This window comes from Culex pipiens, chromosome 2, assembly GCF_016801865.2.
Source record: "Culex pipiens pallens isolate TS chromosome 2, TS_CPP_V2, whole genome shotgun sequence".
Classification (NCBI taxonomy): Eukaryota; Metazoa; Arthropoda; class Insecta; order Diptera; family Culicidae; genus Culex; species Culex pipiens.
The window spans coordinates 70272209-70284942 of NC_068938.1; the positions used below are offsets into that span (position 1 = coordinate 70272209).

General features: G+C 38.3%; 2 protein-coding genes across 2 annotated transcripts; one reads left to right on the forward strand and one right to left on the reverse strand.

The window, feature by feature from the left end:
- Positions 1 to 7011: 7011 nt before the first annotated feature.
- On the reverse strand, positions 7012 to 8242 carry LOC120416101 (trafficking protein particle complex subunit 4). The gene is made up of 2 exons (XM_039577784.2): positions 7983 to 8242; positions 7012 to 7534 (listed from the first exon to the last, which is right to left on the reverse strand). Exons 1-2 carry the CDS (start codon positions 8155 to 8157, stop codon positions 7056 to 7058), a joined length of 654 nt encoding a protein of 217 aa, XP_039433718.1. The 5' UTR covers positions 8158 to 8242; the 3' UTR covers positions 7012 to 7055.
- Positions 8243 to 8478: 236 nt separating this feature from the next.
- Positions 8479 to 11446, forward strand: LOC120416100 (etoposide-induced protein 2.4 homolog). Its single transcript, XM_039577783.2, has 4 exons — positions 8479 to 8640; positions 8758 to 8993; positions 9417 to 10094; positions 10707 to 11446. Exons 1-4 carry the CDS (start codon positions 8626 to 8628, stop codon positions 11071 to 11073), a joined length of 1296 nt encoding a protein of 431 aa, XP_039433717.1. The 5' UTR covers positions 8479 to 8625; the 3' UTR covers positions 11074 to 11446.
- The last annotated feature ends 1288 nt before the right edge of the window (positions 11447 to 12734 follow it).

Here is a 12734-nt window from a genome sequence, read left to right on the forward strand (position 1 = left end):
AAAATTCTAAAATTCTAAAATTCTAAAATTCTAAAATTCTAAAATTCTAAAATTCTAAAATTCTAAAATTCAAAAATTCAAAAATTCAAAAATTCAAAAATTCAAAAATTCAAAAATTCAAAAATTCAAAAATTCAAAAATTCAAAAATTCAAAAATTCTAAAATTCTAAAATTCTAAAATTCTAAAATTCTAAAATTCTAAAATTCAAAAATTCAAAAATTCAAAAATTCAAAAATTCAAAAATTCAAAAATTTAAAAATTCAAAAATTCAAAAATTCAAAAATTCAAAAATTCAAAAATTCAAAAATTCAAAAATGTAACGTTCCGTTCTGTTCCTCAAGTAAAACGGCTTAAGCGCCACCTCTCCAAGTGAAAGGACCGTTAACTCCGATTAAATTTACCCGGTTTGAGACAACCCTTCTCAGGGCAGGCCAACAGATTATCAGAATCAGAAACACCAATTCGACCAACCAAGTGTACCGAGATGACCAGACTGTACGGAATCTAACTGTAAAGGCAAAGAAGCAGCAAAACTAGGAATAGGGATTGAGACTTTGGTTAACTGAACTTTAGTCCAAGAGCGGAAATTCTAACTTCCGACTAAATACGACCCCAAAGACTAATTTAGGATGACAACTTTTCTCGAAGTCGATAAATATAGTAAAAAGTCAAAATTCGTACGCGAACAACAAATTAAATTTATTGAATTTGTCAAAGAGTATTTTATTCGGCGAAATTTCAATTCAGAAGAGTTCGCAATTCAGATTTGGACACAGGCAATTCCCTTTATTGCAATCTGGCCTAGATTTTGTGACGTCACACCTGACTCTGCGGGGTCTGACTGTTTGGCGCGACGCGCAAAGAATCGACTTAAGCTAGCAAGCTACTCTAGGTATTAATCTTGGTGTTTTTTCAGGGGAACAGGGGCGTTTATATAATGCAAAAAGATAGATCTGACCTTAGTAGTTTTTCGTCGGTCCTACCGGATGTCCCACGGCGATCCCACGTAGCTGCGCATTAATTTTTGAATTTTTGAATTTTTTGAATTTTTGAATTTTTGAATTTTGGAATTTAGGAATTTTGGAATTTTGGAATTTTGGAATTTTGGAATTTTGGAATTTTTGAATTTTTGAATTTTTGAATTTTTGAATTTTTGAATTTTTGAATTTTTGAATTTTTGAATTTTTGAATTTTTGAATTTTTAAATTTTTAAATTTTTGAATTTTTGAATTTTTGAATTTTTGATTTGTTTTGAATTTTTGATTTTTTTTGAATTTTTGGATTTTTTTGAATTTTTTTGAATTTTTGAATTTTTGAATCATACATCATACATATCATAAAGAGAGCAGACATATAAAAAGCATTCAAAACTTTGCCCCCGGCTTGCCGGTACTTGTCGGGTATCAGAAAATGAGTACCCGACAGGTACCGACACATATTTTTCTTCTACAGATGAACTTGAGATCAAATTTGATACCTGCTTTGCTACGCGCGGTGGGAGACTCGGGGGCAAACTCGAGAGCAAATTTGGTGGGAATCAAATCGGGTAGCAAATAGTTAAACTTTCGACATTTTCGAAAAATGAAATTCTTTGAAATTTTCAATAGGATTAAAAAGTTTAATAAACTTTTAGCATTTCTAGGCATGAATCAACACATAATTATTGATTTTGAAGGTAAACGAGAGCAAAAAATGATAAAAACCCATATTTGCCCCCCGCGGTGGGCTTGTTTCGGTGGCAAATTTGCTACCCTAGCGGTGGGGATGACGGAGTTTTTTCAAGGTGGCAAATTTGATCTCGGTATTCATGAGCCGGGTGCAAATTTGATTTGCACCCCAGCGCTGGAGATGCCCTTAGAACCACCTTGAGTCAGGGGTATTGAAAAACACTCAAAAAGCAAAAACTGAAAATTTGGTTTATTGGTCCTTTTCAAAAAAAACTCCAGATATCCCAGTCACGACGTTCTAGCAAGATTCTAGCAGAATTCTTAGAAAGCTGGATATTCTTAGAGCATTCTAGCAGAAATGTTCCACCGTTCTAGCAGGATTCTGACAGAACCAGCTCTGCTAGAATATTTCGTGACTGGGATGGAGAGTTTGTTCGACTTCAGCTACACAATATCTGTTTATAATGGCCCATAAGATTACATTCAATGCACTTCTGATGCTGCATTCATGGCCAATAATAGAAAAAACGTGGGCAACAGGGCATTCTTGTCAGCCCAGAATAGACCATGAAATTATTTTTTAAAATGCTTGTAAGAGGAATACAAATAAATTTTGGTAAAAGATTATCCAGCATCATTCAGACCCGACCGCTTAGTAGGATGGGAATGGGCATATTTTCCTGGTGAACATTATCAAAAGGATTTCAATCAAGTCCAAATTAATTTATTTTAATTACATTACCCAAGTAACCATTAAGCACTGAACCGTCACTGTTTGGCCCTACATGCGCCTTCAGCTGAGAGTAAAAGCTAAAAGGTTTTTACTTTAGCACTAACAACAGTGCTAAATATTGGCCACTTTTGAAATTTCCCGGTTGTTTAAGGCCCTTACTGTTTTTTTATCCAACCCTGCACACAACTCAAAAATGTTGCTCTCTTTCTCCCTTTCCTCCCTTGCATGCTCTATTTTGGGCTAGATTTTGGGTTTGTTTTCTACTAATAGGTTACGAACTCAGTTGACCCGAGTGGGCGATCATTTTGTTTTTCTAGAGTTGGACCAGTTGGAGATTTGATGCCCGTGTAAGACACACGTTGAAATAAGAGAATAATGTTTATGCTGAAGCTTAAAATAGTTTTTTTTTGTAAAAAAACCTAGGGAGATAAAGCTTAAAAAATTCAAAAATGTCAATCAGAAAATTCGTCTATATTTGAAAATGCCTAATATATAAATAAGTAAGCGAATAGCAACTTTGAACACATGTCAAGCGATCATAAATTCCGGCAAGTAGTTAAAGTTAACGGAAACATGATTGTCACAGCAATAAAATGCTGTTCGCTACTCCTTGTATGCTACAGCGAATTTGGAGGCAAACCATTCGGCCCTGTCTATGTTATTTTTTGAAAAATTCAAAGTGCACGGGTTTCTGGAGATGAGGAAATAAAACGTCGGTCCCGGCCTTGGTTATTGTTAGGCCGTGGGACTCGTCTTCCTGCTATAAAGACAAACAACACACCAAACGAAGCCTCCGCTCCGGTGGAATAGAGCACTTCCATTCGACCAGTTTTTGCTTTTTTTCTACAATGTATTCCTTATAGGCTATTATGCAGATCGGAAGGAAAGAGGTCAAGAAACAGCTTTACGAACAGCAGAAAAAAGAAGCGAGTGGGGGAGGGGGATTCTTGGGGCTTTTCTTTACCCTCTCTGGCTTGCTTTCGCTACCGCTGCTGCCCATTTGGAATTTTTCTTGACCGGTTTCATCCGAAGTGCATACCTTACATATGGGAGAACTGTCATTTCTACCACTCGAATCGGGTGCTCCATTTTTGTCAATTTTTATAGGTCAGTGTTGTTCAAACGAAAAAAATACAGGGTTGTTACGGGAGAGTGTTAAAAAAATCCGCGCCAAATCCGCGCCGACCTAAAATCCGAAACCGCGCAAAATCCACGCCATATAAAAAAATATCGCGACCAACGTTTAAGAAATTTTATTTTTCAATGAAGAAAAACTAATTCAGTAAGTATTTGATAAAAAAAAATCGTTTTATGGTTAAAGGCTCCAAAAGAATGAAAGCAATAAATCCATTTTAAAAAAATCCTCAAGAGACGGTCAAGGCAAGGGTCAGGAAAAAAAATCTTCAAAATAGAAATTAAAATATTGAAAAACCTAAAAATTCAACTTCAAAAATATAACCTCAAAATTAAATCAAAATCTAAAATTATAATATGATAAAATTTTATTTTTTTAAAGTCTAAAAATTCAAAATCTAAGATTTTTTATACAGTTTGTAATCCAAAATCCTTGCTAAAATTTCACTCCGAAAGAAATTTAATTTCTGATATCTTAAATAATGTCTTCTCATTATTTCAAAATCTCTTACATAAAATAGGACTTCAAAAATTGTGGAATTCAAGAATTTAAGAATTTAAGAACTAAGAATTTCAAAATAAAGACATTAAAGGATTTAAGAATTTAAGAATTTAAGAATTTAAGAATTTAAGAATTTAAGACTGTAAGAATTGAAGAATTTAAGAATTTAAGAATTTAATAATTTCAGAATTTAAGAATTTAAGAATTTAAGAATTTAAGAATTCAAGAATTTAAGAATGTAAGAATTTAAGAAATTAGGAATTTAAGAATTTAAGAATTTAAGAATTTAAGAATTTAAGAATTTAAGAATTTAGGAATTTAAGAATTTAAGAATTTAAGAATTTAAGAATTTCGCAATTCGCAATTTTCAGTGTAAGAACGGGCCTTGACCGATCTTATGCACTAGGTTCCCGACGAACACGCACTGCCCTTACACCTACATCTCACCCTTGCTCTGAGTCAGTACGAGCAGCACGCTAGAACACGCTTTGAGTGTTCGTGCCAGGCATGCACACCTTCTTTTCCGGTTACGCATTTTAACTCGGCCGGGGGTGGTACATTACGTAGGGTTTGATGTAAGTATAAGCGCCTAACCATTTATAGTGTGCCTATCAATTTTCATTAAAACGAGTACTGTTTTATTTTTAGTTTGAATACAAAAACTAGTTGTTATTCTACTGTGTACTGTTTTCTCCTGAAATCTTCCCTAATGTTGAATCGTGTTAATCTGTTGCTATTTCTTCTGTCGCGGTGTTTTGTTACAATGTTTTGGACCTAAGCATGTTATTCAAAAGTTTACCAAAAGTACAATAGTAATATTTGTGTTAATCCTTTAACCATTCCATAAATTGAGTAAGGGCTCAAACCTCACTTGTTTGAAAAAAAAGGGTGAAGATTGAAAACAATAGACAGTAAAAGAGAATTTATTTTATAAAAATCAAGTATCAATAGTAAGAGAATGATGAGCGTATTTTGAAGAATAAAAATAAGAAGCTAGATGTATTAGATGTAAAATTAGACAATAGTTAATAAATAGAGATACAAAACAAGCTTAGATTATAGTAATGAAAATTTATAGGACAGATAAAGAATTATTCAAATAAATAAATTAGCAATAAAATCAAAAAAGATTATTGGAATGATAAATAGACTTGATATTACTAGTACATTAAGGAAAAGTATATTTTTAAAACAAAGTTTGTTACAGCAGTATCAATTCATAGAAAAGAGTGGAAAAGCTTTGAGAGATAAGAGAATCAAAAGTTAGCTAAATTAAAATCAAATGTTGGATATTAAATAGAAGAATCAGTGAAGAATTGGGAATCAGAAGAGCAAAATAAAAATAGGAGATAGGTGGTAGCTGAGAATGAAGAGAAGAGAAACCCCGTTGTGCGATGTTTCAGGTACATCCACAGCAGTTGACTCAACATACTGCGAATCAAAACAATACCGTCTACAATCACAAATTACTTCCCTTTCCCACATTGTCGCGCCCCTTTCTTTTAGCCGTCTCGACTCTGACCCGCGGTGGTCAAAGGTTTACGATCCGTTTCCACAGGCCACCAGCTAGGTCATCATGAAAACCAAGCCAACGTGGAGGTAAGAAAATAGGACACTCGCAAGGAACCAGAGCTATACTGTTCTGATCAAGATATGATCTAACAGAACTACGGATGTAGTTAGTTACGCTCCTTCCAGGATGTTCCTTACGTGGACGTCAACCGAAGAGCACGCAACAAGGTCAGTGCCATTGCATGCTCTTAGGTATCAATCCTTGGCCTGCAATTTAAGAATTTAAGAATTTAAGAATTTAAGAATTTAAGAATTTAAGAATTTAAGAATTTAATAATTTAAGAATTTAAGAATTTAAGAATTTAAGACTTTAAGAATTTTAAAATTTTAGAATTTAACAATTTAAGAATTAAAGAATTTAGGATTTTAGAATTTTAGAATTTATAAGCTTAAGGATACTAAAATCATTTTAGATTTGAGAATTTTTTTCTATATTGTTTTAAATTTGATATTCTTTAGTTTTTAAATTTTGACTTTTTAATTTTGATTTTTTTTAATTTTCAAATTTTTGACTACCCAAATTTTTTGTATTTTGAATTTCAGATTGCTAAAATTTTGAATTTCGAAATTTCAGATTTTTCAAATTACGATTTTAGAAATTTCAAAAAAAGATTAATAAGTATTTTGGTTTTTTTTTGTTATTATAAAAACTGTTGAAACATTTTTTTTCGAATTTTTGAATTTCTGAAGCTTTGAATTTGGAATGTTCTGATCTTTTTATTTTCGCCAAGAATGTTTAAATTTAGAAAAAAAAAATATTTCTACCGATTAAATTCCATTCCATAATTCTAAAGTGGAGGCCAGCTTCTGTTACGTCCAATCAAGCTCATATTTGGCGTCCACCAGAACAAGCCCCAATAATAGTTTTTGTTACACATTCTAATGTCTATATCTCAGGGAAAAGTTTGTAATATTTGATTTACAAAATTAAAAATTGAATAAATCCAGTATAAAATTAAAAATAAAAAAAAGTTAAAAATCATTACTCAAAACTCAAAAGAAATTAAATATTCAGAGCCGGAGATGTTAAGAAATGACAAGAAACATTTAAAAAATAATTTCTACATAATCTTTATCTTCATTTTTCGACGTTTCATACTAAGGAAATACAAACAAACATTTTCAAAAATGCCATCGGCGCGAAATCCGCGCCTGAGCAAAATAAGCCAGCAAATCCGCGCCAGATCCGCGCTATCCGCGCCATCCGCGCGATACGCGCCGTCCGTAACAACCCTGAATAATGAAATACAAGAGCAATACTTATTCAAATTATTACAATAAATTAAATTTAAGATTTCAGGCAAATTAGTAAAAAGTATAATAAAAAGCAACAAAAATAAGAGCAAACAATAATTTAAAAATGTTTGACTGTGATATTCAGCAGAAATAAAATTCCCATAAGTTATACTTTACTTATACTTTAATATACTTGCTTTATTCTCTTCCTTAAATACTAGCGATTCCATTCTTCTCCACCTGCTCCAGCAACCCCTGCAAGTTCGTGTCAAACAACTCGCACCGTATCGGCATCTCCAGCGAGTAAAACGGATTCTTCAGTACGTAGTCCGCGTACAGCTCGTAAATCCTCCGCAGCAGCACATCCATCCCGGGCTGGATGTTTTCCGCCACCACCATAAACTTCACCCCGGTCAGCGTTTGGAAGCAGTGCAGCCGGAACGTGTCCGCTTCGAGCACCTCGATGCCGCTGCTCTTCGGCTCCGGGCTAAGCTGGCTGGCGATCGCAAACAGCGGATAGAACATACTGGCGAGGAAAATTTTCTCATTCGTCGTCATCTTTGGCCGGCTGAACTTCAGCGTCAGCGGGTAGTTGTCCTTGTTTTCGATTAGCTCTTTGATGTCGCGGCCATCCTCCAGCGTACAGCCGTTGGCGAGGATCCCGTTGACGCTGACGAGCACGTGGCCCACTGGAGAATTTGGGTGGTTTTGATTTTGTTTAGTATTTTTTTTTTTTTGTTAGAAAGCCTTTAAAGTTTTCATGGAATAAATTATGCTACTTAGATACCAAGTATCAGTAGCTTCACTTTTCAAAATTAAATTTAAGGTGGTATTTCAAAAAAAAAAATGAGAGCATTATATTTGTACAGTTGTACATTTTGTATTGATACATTACTATTTTATTTGTGAAACATTTTACAAATTTTACATTTTGTTTTACAAATTGTAGAACCTTTTGAAAAGTGATTTCAAACTGCTCGAATAACTATTTTGACCACCTCTTTTTAAGACCAGTGTGCCAAAAAGGAAAACAAAAATCAAATGGATTTTTGAGCAAACAAAACTCTATTTAAGTGTTACAAACGGCAAAGTTCTAAACATTTTTTCCCCTAATTTATTTCAGATCGAATCACTCACCATTCACCCCATCCTTCTGCCCAAACGCGACGGAAACCTTCTTCGGCTCGTACTCCAAGCTGTACTCCAGCGGATAGCTCTCGGTCCGTTCCGTCTCAATCTTGGGCACGTTGTGGTCCAGATTAAATATCAACCCGCCGGATTTACTCACAATATAAACGCCGTAAATCACCATTTTCGCGAGAATCTGTTTCTATCAGCCAACGCGAAAGTTTTCTGCTCAAAATCAAAACAACAATCGAATGTTGTGACGTTTCGCGCGAGTTTGACAGTTGCTCAAAATTCGAGCAGTCAAAAATGCTTCGCGAGAGTGCCGTTTGCGCTGCCCACCGCAGGATCAAAACACAGATGATTTGGAAGGGGGCTCAAGCGCGCGCGTGACTTTCTCCCAAATTTAGCGCGAGCGAAAGGTATGGAAAGTTGCAATACTTTGCCTAATTCCGCGCACCTTTGTCAGGATGAGACGTATATTTTGGTGTCGCTGCTTGCCACCACTGGTTTCCCTGGCCTGGCAGCTGGTCAATCGCACCAAACACACACAAGAGAAAAGCAACTCCCTTTCTTTCTTCGCAATAAAATCGCAAAATTTTATGTTTCCTTTTCCTCCCTAGTTAATTATTTATATGCAACTTTATTTTGCATAATGGACAGCTTATACGTGAGTATCGAAAGTGGCGTGAAAGTGCGCTCTCCGGGCGATATTTGAAACCCCCCAGAAAAAAAAAAGTTCCTGCACTAATTTCCTTTCGTTTTCCCTTTGCAAAACCATCCACAGAACATAGGGACTGCAATATTACTCGGAGTACTAGATAGCATTAAGGGAATAGCCGTAGTTTTCTACCTAGATAAGGAAGCGAACCGGAAGTCGCTGCAGCCGCGTCCGGGTCGGGCCACCAAGGAAAGTCTGTCGACGCCCGTGGCTTTTCCGCAGCAGCAGCAGCCCTCGGCCACCACAACGAAATTATCGTCGACTGTAAACAAAGACAACGGAGGGGGAGGCAAGCGGAAAGAGTGCGTATTTATTTAGATTTCTTTTCATTGAGATGTTGCGTATTTGTACCGATTTGCGTCGTTTTTTGTTGTTGTCTATTTTTAAGTATACACACAACATCTCATTAGAAAATCATAGAAAAACGGACATGAATCTAGGAACAAATTAAATTTTGCCTACTAGCGCAATCTGTTGCTCTTTCGCGTAAGCAGACAGATTGAACGCCAAATAAGATGGAACAAGAATTAGCGTGTAAACTGTAAATAACTCAATTCTGACGAATTAAATTATTCTCACTTCGATTCCGTCAAAATCCACGTAAAACAATCTAGTAAAACTCACCCTATTTTGCTTTTTAAAATGAATGAAAACATAAAAAATACTCAAAATTGGGTCATTTTGGATGCCCGTTTAGCTTAAACATTTTGTTTTACACTCTCCAGGGAATCCAAGGTGTTGCACCGCGTGCTGCAGTGCTGCCTGCTCAATGGGGGCGTCTTCATGCTGAGCATCCTCCTGTTCGAGTACGGCGTGCTGCCCGGGCTCAACTTCTTCCTGTCGTATCTGTTCTCGAACTCGGGCACCGTCTCCACCGTCTGGGGCTGGATGAAGCCGTCGCTTTCGCTGCTGTTCCACAGCTTCTGGGTCGCGCCGCTCTTCCTGCTCAGCAAGATCGTCAACAGCCTCTGGTTCCAGGACATTGCCGACTCGGCCTACAAGTTCCGCAAGGGACGACCCCAGCTGATCTCGAGCATCAGCAAACTGATCGCCGACACCCTCATCAGTCTGCTCATCCAGGTGCTGTTCCTGCTGCAGAGCACCGTGATCAAGTACCTGCCGATTCCGGTGCCGTTCGCGTGCAGCATCCTCTACATGGTCCACATGAGCCTGCTGTGCTCGCTCTACGCGTTCGAGTACAAATGGTTCAACATGGGCTGGGAGCTGCACAAACGGCTGACCTACATCGAGACCAACTGGCCGTTCTTCATCGGGTTCGGGCTGCCGTTGGCCATCCTGTCGGAGATGCCCAACTCGCTCGTCATCAGCGGGTGCGTGTTCTCCGTGCTGTTTCCGCTGTTTATTCTGAGCGCGAACGAGGCCACCCCGAAGGTGTCGGTGTGGTAAGTATTTTGGCAGAATGTTGAGTCTTTTAACCCGAAATAGTGGAAGTTATGGCAACAGTGTATCAAAAACCCAAAAAGACAGTTTTCTTTTATCAGCGTGTGCAGCGAGTGACAGCTCTGTAAAATTGAACACGCACATTGAAAATTACTCAGTTTTTTTTTTAAACCGAACCTACTCAGAAATGAGTAAATAAGGCATATGTTAGTTTTGAGTGCATTTCACTCAGATTTCAACAAAAAATGAGTTAAATTCACCCAGATCTTAATGAAATTCACTCAAATCTAACTGTTGTCCCAAGGAGGGATCTACGTGCGCATGTATTGCGTGTACGTACTCGAAAATAAAGTAAGGTAAATTTTGTCAGCCAGCAAAATCAAATTGTGCGCTAGTGTGCGTACGCGAAACGTCATAAAGCGCTATTTACCGCTAAAACTCGCTGCCAGAGTTGAGATCAGTACACGGAAAAACGGAGCCTATCAATTCAAAAAGGAAGTTTCGCATTTTAAAGATGGGAGAAATTATTTTTTGAAACTATCAGCAATTTCTAAATTGCTTCAAAAATGCAGTTAAAATGACGAAGCTTGATATCGTTCCATTTCTTCACCCAGCGAAACCCCCCTCAAGCTGTTCTCGCTGGTGGTGGCCATCACGAACGCCCTGTTCAGCAGCCGAACGAAGCTGGGCAAGGCTGCGCTGTCCACGCCGATCAGTGGCAGCCCCGCCACCGGCCCGCCCGGAATGATGATGGGCCGCGGCATGACTCCGCCCCTCTCGAGCAGCACGCCGACGCCGTCGCTCAACTTCCAGCTGAACCAGCAGCAACGGATGCGCCAACAGCAGCAGCACCATCGGCAGCACCGTCACTCTTCACCCGTGCCCTCGGCGGTCGGTTCCACCGGTTCCGGTGCCGGCATGGGACTGGTCATGACGCCGCAGCAGCAGCAGGCCGCCCTGAACCGCAGCTTCAGACGATAGAAGCGCTCGCAAATGATAGATAAACGCACTTGGCTAACATTTTTTTTTGTTAATATACGACCGGACCTCAACCCGGAGGTCGACACGTGACGAACCAACAATCATGCCGAGACCGGACAGTTGAAACACGTGATCAACGCGATATACCTACAGTAATAGTGGACGGAACTTAACACATTGGGTAAAAAATCAAAGTGCATGAAAATAATCATCAACATTTTACACACACAAACAAAACGTTACGATAATGGTGCTCAGTTTCGGTTTCAGATTTGCGTTTGTTTGTTAATTCGTTTAACATGTTTTATAGCAAACGGAATGTTTACGTTTTTTTCTTCGGAATTCTAGGGATTTTATCGCTTTGGGACAGTTTTTTTTTAAATATTATAATAGGAAGCAGCAGCTGCGCAGTGACCAATCTGAAGCGAGTTTATTTTTTACGTTAGGTTAATGTTTCTTATATTTTTGTAAAAAGAAAGTGAACGATCAGACTGCTTTTTCCTCTCTAGTAAGGAAATATAAGATTTCTGTGAGATTAGGATTGTGCCTGTTTTCAATGGTGCGAAAGAAATGTCCCATATCTAAACGTTTGTTTAACGTTTGTGACATTGTTACATTCTAGTAGCTTTGTCAGCAAGAATCAAGCACTTCCGTTCGTTTTGCTTTTTTTCTACAATGTGGGAGAACTGTAATTTCTACCACTCGAATCCGGTGCTCCATTCTTCAACGTGCCAGGTAAAAAAAAGTGTCAAGCGAAATAGTGACCAACCACCGGAGGTTGAGTGTATGCCTGAATGCTTTTATCACAGACAAACAGACGTGACTCTCCATACAAATTATTATTGAAATCCATCGTCCTTCATCAAACCGCCAAATCACGGCGACGCCAGCGCTGCCTGGTGAGCTGATGCCGAAGCGCAGCCCAAACATACCAATACAAACCCATTACTGTCATGTGTCATGTCAGTGTATGCGTGAGACAATCAAGCCTTAACGATTGTAAACATTAACAGCTGTTCGGTATAATTTTGTTGTTGCTGATCGTCAGTACTTGATGAAAAAATAGAAATTAACACCGACGACCGAAAATGACGGTGGGTCGGTTCCGTTCCAATGGCAGAACCTCATGAGCCAATCATGCGGCAGCACCAGCAACGACGCACCACAACCGCAACGACAGAGACCAAACTACTGGTCCTTCCCGTTGCTTATTCTGTCGAACATTCCTTCTCCAACGAAACCTCGGACCATTACACCTGACACCAAGATATAAGAAGAGGTCACGAAAACTCCAGTAGTGGTCGCCGAAATAGAAAAAAAATCAATTCAAATCTACCGGAATTGGTCCCCACGATGGGCATTTGGAAACATCCGCGGGAAACGTGTCCACGGCGCAGTTAAGTTGCGTCAAACAACAAAGGTAAAAAGTGGCGAATGAGATTAAAAAAGTCGCAATGATTAAAAAAAAACGCTGCCGCAAAATCTTACATCGAAACAGAACAACTGTGGATGAAGATTGAGTGGCGCTCACGATCGACGCAACATCGCCAAAAGGACGACTAGCAGCAGCAATCCACGCAGGATAAGCAGGTTGCTCTGAAGGACATGTCTCCACCACAGAATCCGGCTTCCTCCGCAGTAGCGGACGCCGCGTCAGCAGC